The sequence below is a fragment of the Medicago sativa genome, chromosome 7 (assembly GCF_051527215.1).
Source record: "Medicago sativa cultivar Bolivia chromosome 7, Bolivia_mono, whole genome shotgun sequence".
Taxonomy (NCBI): Eukaryota; Viridiplantae; Streptophyta; class Magnoliopsida; order Fabales; family Fabaceae; genus Medicago; species Medicago sativa.
In genome coordinates, this window is record NC_140755.1 from 18,999,237 (window position 1) to 19,007,135 (window position 7,899).

At 37.1% G+C, this 7,899-nt stretch overlaps 1 protein-coding gene across 1 annotated transcript; it reads right to left on the bottom strand.

Annotated features, from left to right (window-relative positions):
• Nucleotides 1–1,003: 1,003 nt before the first annotated feature.
• LOC146904814 (RNA polymerase II C-terminal domain phosphatase-like 3) lies at nucleotides 1,004–7,606 on the bottom strand. Its single transcript, XM_085730028.1, has 12 exons — nucleotides 6,667–7,606; nucleotides 6,408–6,552; nucleotides 6,252–6,307; nucleotides 6,096–6,150; nucleotides 4,627–5,982; nucleotides 3,769–4,398; nucleotides 3,543–3,689; nucleotides 3,196–3,449; nucleotides 2,976–3,087; nucleotides 2,641–2,898; nucleotides 2,024–2,070; nucleotides 1,004–1,920 (listed from the first exon to the last, which is right to left on the bottom strand). Exons 1-12 carry the CDS (start codon nucleotides 7,278–7,280, stop codon nucleotides 1,851–1,853), a joined length of 3,744 nt encoding a protein of 1,247 aa, XP_085586154.1. The 5' UTR covers nucleotides 7,281–7,606; the 3' UTR covers nucleotides 1,004–1,850.
• Between the last annotated feature and the right edge of the window lie 293 nt (nucleotides 7,607–7,899).

Consider the following 7,899-nt stretch of genomic DNA (forward strand, 5'->3'; position numbering starts at 1 on the left):
TCAAAATGATCGTTGAAATTACAAAATATTAATCAAAGTGTATCTCTTTCATTATATTTGCTATTGTTATGGAATACATCTAATTAATCACTTAGTTTAAAATTCATACTTAATATTACCATTTTCATTCACTACAAATAATAACTATTTAATCAATTCATATGAATTTATCAAGTCAAAAATAGGTCTATGAAAAACAAACCCGCATGTATTACTTTAAAATAAAAATCCAAAATTAGGAAAAGATCTTCTTTTTTTGGTACGAAGAAAATATCTTCTTTAATAAATATGTTTAGTGTTATTATTGTTTTGACAAGTAACTTATGGTCAATTCATTTGAGATGATATCGAAGCTTGTAAGTTTAACATTAATTGTTTTTTATTTTCAAATCAAAACTTACATTAAGAGATCATTGACTTTAGCTGGATCCGCCTTTGGTTGCATCCATTAAATAACCAGGTAACTAGCTTCACGATAGAAAAGATGAGTGCAGCCCTTTTTGTGTTTTTATTGCCAATGAACACTCTAACAAAACTTAAAGTTAAAAGGGTAAAGATGTGTCTTCATGTGGAAGGGTAAAAAACAGAGTAAGAATGAGGCAGAATGGAAATGTTTCCTCAAACATGTAGAGTGGTTTGGGTAGGAGGAAGCAAACAGCAATAGAAACGCACTTATCCAGTGTTTGTTATCACGGTATTGAACGCGCTATCACTCAACACTAGAATCTCTTGCTTCTACGGTACAGTTGACTTGATTTATTGGAATGACTAGTTTCCATACGACAGACATTGCAACTGCATGACAGATGCCAGCTAGGATTACCAGACACAGAATATGGGACCATTAATGTTTCCAAAATTGAATAGGCAACATAACAAAGACAACATCAGGTTAACCTTTGTGTAGTTCTTTTTCGGTAATGCACAGGAATCTCTCCATTATTATCCTTAGGAACATGGATACTGTTTTTTCAAACTTCTAACTGTTTTGGCCATAATGGGATTCTCAGCAAAAATAACATAATGAATGATATTGCCGTTTTTACAAATTCTCAAAATTTTCCAATTGGGTTTGTTTTAAAGACAAATCCTGGCATAAATTGAAGGCTGAAGCAACCAATAGGATAAATGACCTTGACTACAATTTGTGGTTAGACTTTAGACATACTTCCTATCATTTTCTATCCTCTCCCTCCCTGACCAACTTTATTTTTTGGGGAGGGAATGGTGAATGGTAATTAATTTCATCCCCCTAAAATGCTTAAGCAGTCACATTTTGTTATACAAATTCAATTATAGGAAACTCAATTTGCTGGGCCAACTATCCACCTCCAAAAAAATCCTGACTTTGTCGTTCTAGCTCCCTCACCTCCTTAGACTCAAGGACTAATCAAGGAAATTTTTTCCTAAATTAGTTTAGTCAAATATATCTTCAGTCTGAATTCTTCCATATTTTAACACTCTAAATGCAGAGGCCTTTAATTTTACTGTCGGCAAATATATATTTCCCTCTTGTCACCATCTCAGGTTCACACAAGTCATCCCCACAATAACACTCACCTAGTCCCTAAAGCAGTCAACTCATTTGCTCAGCCCACCATAGCCACCAAATCCAGTAGGAAAATCCCAACAATCAAAGGGCATTTATACATTCCTCCATAAACTCCTCAGCATCTGGCCAGCCAAATAAATACCCACTCACCAATAACCACCTCCAATGGACAGGGGGTCACGATTTAAAACTGTTTTCCCTGACCAGTTCGGACCTAATGAATTCACACACACCCGAAATCAATGTGATAGATTTACGTTTCACGTATTTTAATTTACCAGAGAGGATTATTAGGTGGTTATTTGTCTAGTTTAATGGCAAAATCTTGCTCATTCGCCCGCCTATAAAGCAATGCTGATGCTTCCACCCTGTTTTTTTAGGGAGGAGGAAAGAAGCAGCACAAATTAAATTCAAATTAAAAAGACAGAAAAGGATAAAACACAAATATAATATAACTTATAAGGTACTCACCAGCCAGGATGGACAACAAATTTTCCATTGGCAATAGCCCAATTCACCTGTGCGAAACAAAGTAGCACTTGTCAGAAATAGATTTATTACACAGCACACCACGTCTGTCCCATCTATCACAGTAATGAAGATTTTACTATATGTTTGGCCCCAATGAAAAAATTGGGGAGAAAAACATAGGACAGGAACAGAAGGGATTTTCTCAATTGATGAGTTAATTGATTTTTTATTGGTTGATTTCAACAAATGTCACTAAATATTCAGTAATTAAGTTGCCATATTAGCAAATGGTAAATAGGGCAAGGGTAGCTGCATGGATCACCTTGATATCCACGTTTTGGTTAGATGAAAATCAAATAAAACAATCAATTTAATTACAATGAATTTCTTCAAGCATTGGGTTGTTATTCTTTTTATTCCATCAAGTGCTAATCTTTTATGATTATTTACAGTTACTGTAGTTTTGCGTGTCTGTTTTTCTAATACAACCATCAAACAGAATAAAATACGTGCACATCAGGAGGCACTGCCATAGCACAACCATCAAACAGAATAAAATATGTGCAAATGAGGAGGCACTACCATAACAAGGTGAAAGTTTCAAAATTACAGTATACCTTATCAGTCCCAGGGGAATGAGCAACTACATGAGTAACCTGATCATCAATTTGGTTTGTGCAAGAAGCACCAAACTGTTCAGCTGTCTGCCACAATGGGTGAAGGTGGGGATTGGCATCGCCAACAGGAAACATCCTACTAAATACTATACGACAACCATCCAAGATTTTCCTCTGTTCTGAAGCTAGGATATTTCTGACATCCACCTCTTCTAAGGATTGGGACGCAAAGAAGTTTTGGTGTATTCTCTCAATCACCTACTCCGAGAAGAGAAGGAATTATCAACTGCAAAAAATAATAATCCCATATCAAAGAAAAATTGAATATAACTTACCCCCAAAGAGGATGCCAGAGTTCCAGAGTCAGGTCTCTCGTCGTGATCAATCTCAAGAAGAGAAGGGCCAGGAAGCCCAAATTGACGCCTGCTACATGGGAAGTATGTGTACCTGCAATATCTTAAAACTTAATACAGAGAGAATGCATCAACTAAAAAATAATAACAGTAAAGACTAAAGAATTGCTTGTAAGAGAATTGCATGCTGTGACGCACTGACCTTTCCACCACTATAAGGTTCAGTTTGTTATGAGGCCAGACTCTCACAGAATCGTCTATAATTACAACAGATGATTCCATGCCCAAAACGCCTTCCAAATCTTTGCTTTTAGTATCAGCTGTTTCAGCATCATCACCTCTAGAAATAACTCTACCGGCAAACAATACTCCCTTTGGATCAAGCACCTTTGCCATTTCAGTTGCATATAGCTTGTTTCCCATAGTGTAAAGATGCATCTCAAAGAGTTTACTAGCCTGTAAAGCATTAGGAAAAGATGTGAATGCTTTGATACAAAATTAAGCCTGGAACAATATCATACCTAACATATAATATAAAATTTATATTACCTTCTCCAGGAAGTTCCAGACTCCTGGTCTGAGTTTAGTCCACATTCCCATATGAGGAAAACGAAAAAGATGTCTCTGAGGCTTTTCACGATCTTCTTGTTCTTTCTTTCTTAACATCTCATCATGCACAGGATCAACTTCGACAAACTGAAAGACAGAAGGTTAATAAGACATTGTCCAAACTTTAATCCATGGGACAGGAGAGAACCCATTCTATGCAGATTACCTTAGCAGAATTAAGAAGTGTATGGTCAAGGTCCAATACAAGGCACAGCTTCCTAGCAGCAAACATTTTTTTCTGTTCTTCAAGCCTCCTATATCTCTCTCTTTGTATAGCAGCTTTCTGCTTCACATCATAAGCTTCAAAGAGGTGCTCAACATCTGCCCATGTATTCTGGGGTCGAGAGGAACCTGGTGCACATGTTTCAGGAGCTGATCCTACACCATCTTTCAGGTTCTGAGAGTTAGGTACACCATCCTTCTGCTCAGCTCTATCTGACGTAAAGGGAACAGATGCAGAAGAAACATTTTGAGTAGCAGGAGGGTTTGATGATGTTTCTTGGGGAACAGACATAATATCAGCAATGTTTTTCAGATTCTTGGTAAACTGTCGAGTAATATCAGGTTGTGCAATTGACTGAATAGGTGCCAATTTTGTCTCAACCCTGACATCAAACTTCTGGGCATTGACATTGTCCCCAGTTCCCTGGTTACTTGGCGTAGGGGATACAATTGCTTTGGATTGTTCACTCCCCAAAATCCCACTCTTCTGGAGGGTGCTACTTCCATGGAGAAAACGACGTGGATCCCGGGGTTTCATGCGAATCTTTCCAGAATCCTCTGGTAGGGTTTGTGTCTGAGTATCAAAAACATGCAAAAAATTAAACAACAGTAAGCCTTAAAGGGATTCCGTGATAAATCATAACGACGGATCAAAATGTTAAACTTTTCATGTTAATCCTCAGATTTAAGTCGAAGAAAATAATGAATGATTGGGAAGATAACACCACAGCCACTAGAGAATATCAAGAATTAACTTATGATTTGTTTAGTTAAAAGATATAATCTCATAAAAGGAATTTACCATGGAAGTTGCTGGTGATGAAGCTGGAAGTATTCCAACAGAACTTTGTGTAAGACCGGCAGTCATTGCTGGACCAGTGTTCACAGTTGCATCTGTTCCCCTCGCTGAATTTGAGTTTGTTAAATGCAGTGTACTTGTAGCAGAATCAACTGGTTTCTTTTGGGCTTCTGCTTCATTGTGTTGGTGCTCTAAAAGCATATGTATTAACATGGCTGGATTTACAGCAATATTATTCAATAAAGAAGTGGGTAAGGAAGCTGTGGCGCTGCTACCAGTAACGGATGCCAGCTCATTTCCATTACTTGTCACGGTCAAATTACTAGAACTAGTACTTATAGGCCTTTGGAGTTCAGTTTCCCCTTTTTGCATTAAATGGTTCCTTTCTACCAACTGAGATCCAGCCACCGTATTTTCTTCAAACCAACCACCTTTCCCAGCCATAGCTTTTTCCTCCCTGGTATTGTGCTCGGAATTTTCCAAAGACCTTCTAAGTCTTTTGGAAGCAGTAACATCCAATGAAGGCTCTTCAACAGTCTTTTGCTTTCTTGAGATTACTCTTCCACCAAATTCCACTTTAGGCATATTATTTGTCCCTAAAGATTGGTTAAGATCTAAAGTACGTGCATCAGGATTAATGAAACGAAGCCTAGGATCTCTACTCTTCGCTGAACTTTTCACTGGGTAAGACCCAGAACCTGTTGCATCAATTCTAGAATCAACTAATCCATGCATGCTGGACCTATCGAGGGAAGTAGAAGAAACAGGAATCTGATCCAAGGGGGGTGGCTTAAAGCTTGTTAGCGAAGAAGCTATAGAAGCACTAGAAACCTCATCATTAGTGTCTACAGCTTCTCCCTCACAGTCACCTGAAGGAGTTGGACTTGGAAACTTATCATCTGTAAAATATGAACTTCGACTGAACTTTTGTTGATATGTGGAAACAGCTTTCAAAGCATCGGTTTCATAGATGTGCAACTTAGAATCTTTCCCATCCAGTTCCATCTTCTCAGCCTCTGTCCTAACAGCAGGAGGCAACCCAAATCTATCTACCACAGGGAAACACGATGGAGCTTCTCGTGTGGGTGACGGTAAACTGTCTAAATCATGGTCCTTATGTAGGTCAAACAGAGGGAGCATAAGCCCTCTTCCTTTAACATTGCTCTGTCTATATTGCAAGGCTTCCGATGCATATGTTGAGTTATCATGGACAAGCTGACCAGAAGAAATATACTCATCAGCTTTTAAACCAGGACTTTGATCAGTCGTGTTAAGGGCCTCCACTTTTTCTTCCTTACCGACAACCTCATTATTGCCCAAAGCATATACAGAATCAATTGCAGTAATCATGACCTGAATCTGTACAAAAAAGCATACAACTTTTAGATTCTGCCTAAATTTTCATTTTATAAACTGGGCATTAAATGAAGGAATGGGGCATGACACCTAAACAAGTTAGCATTAAAAATCACCTTTTTCATATGCTCCATAGTAAATAAATGTTCGTTCTTCAGAAAAGAAAGCAATCTAACATGAAAAATATAACCAAAAAAATAGTTTAGAGATATATGGCTTTGCCACTAGAAAGAATTACAAACTAAAAAACTAAGAACTAATGTTTTTAAAACCTGGATATATTATCCTTATTCTCTTCCTTTTGCAAATTGTCCATAGAGCAGAACACCTACAATGACACACAGAATAAATTTGTAGTAAAATCATCAGCAGAAACCAAAATGATACATCAAAAAGTGCAACAAATAATGATCTCTTAGGGGTCTTACAGAATAAACTACTTCAACAGCATTGAACAACAATCGAACAAGATCATCTTTTTCAGCAAATGATCTACAAGAACAAAAATCACCCAATAAAAACACTTTGCTCTGCAAGGTACCTTGAATCCTACTACAAGTTTCAGCAAACGATCTACAATAACAAAAATCACCCAATAAAAACACAAGTCAATTCAAAGTTGCAAATTTACAATGCAACTCCAACGTCAGCAGTTCAACAAAAAACCCATAAACAATTTTCACTTACTCTGCCACACTCGCAACAGTAACACCCTCAAGAACATTTCTAACACCAAGGACCTCAGATTTTGAAAAATTCTCAGAACCAACAATAACACAATCATCATCAGCATCACCATCAATCTCACCCTCCTCCAATTCCCCTTCCTCTATTTCATCATCATCATCATCCACTACAACAATCTCCTTCGACGACTTATTCAACTCACCATCTTTATTCCCACTATTGTTACTATTACCATTAGCATTTTTATCAAGTTCCATAACAAAAATATCATTCAAAGGCTTATTCTGAACAGCTTGTGCCCAAGCAAGATTATACAATCCCGACGCATAACCACGACATATAGTCGGATACTTCGAGTACAAATCCTGAACAGCCCAAACCCTAGAATCACCACCACCACCTCCACCACCAGTTTTAACCTTATTATCACTTTTATCCACCTTTACATCACTATTATTCACCTTAACATCATCACCCTTTTTGAAATCCTCTTCAGTAATCTCTTCCAATGAAGCAGAATCAGAAATCTCACCTTCTTCAACATCCTCAACTTCTTTTCCCATTTCAATCAAATTCTTCGAATTTTCAAAATCCAATAACGATCCAAAAACCATGAATAATTAACCACACAACGAAAAAAACAAATCACACAACAACAATACAGACAAAAAAAACCGTTAATCGGTTTCGGATTCAAAATTGAACAAAAAAATTAGGTTAATAATTAATAAATTAGGGTTACAAATTTTTCAATTTCCGATTTGGATTCTTCTAGATCTATTAATGTTACAACAAAATCCGTTATTCGCGGTGGTGGATCGAGTTTCCGGTGATTGGAATTTTCAGATCCGATGAAAAAAATTGCGAACGTTGAAGAATGAAAAATGAAGAGAGAAAAAATTGAATACGATAAGAGTTAATGAGTAATTTATATTAATCTGAGAGTGTGACGAAAGAAGAAAGAGAGTTTATAGGGACATGTGAATGTGATTAAGAAGGTGAATCTAAGAATTGAATCTGAACCGTACACGTCAGTGATCCGAGGTAAACACCGTGCGGCTATTGACGGAGAATGACAGTTAGCGCAGTACCATGTGAAGGTGAATCTAACGAGTTTAATGGAGGTAACACAGAGAGTGTAAAATAGTTAATGCAGTAAAATAGTTTTACTGCATCATTCAATTGAAACTCTTTCTTTCTTTCTTTTTTTTTAAGCAAAAGATGGAGTGCAGA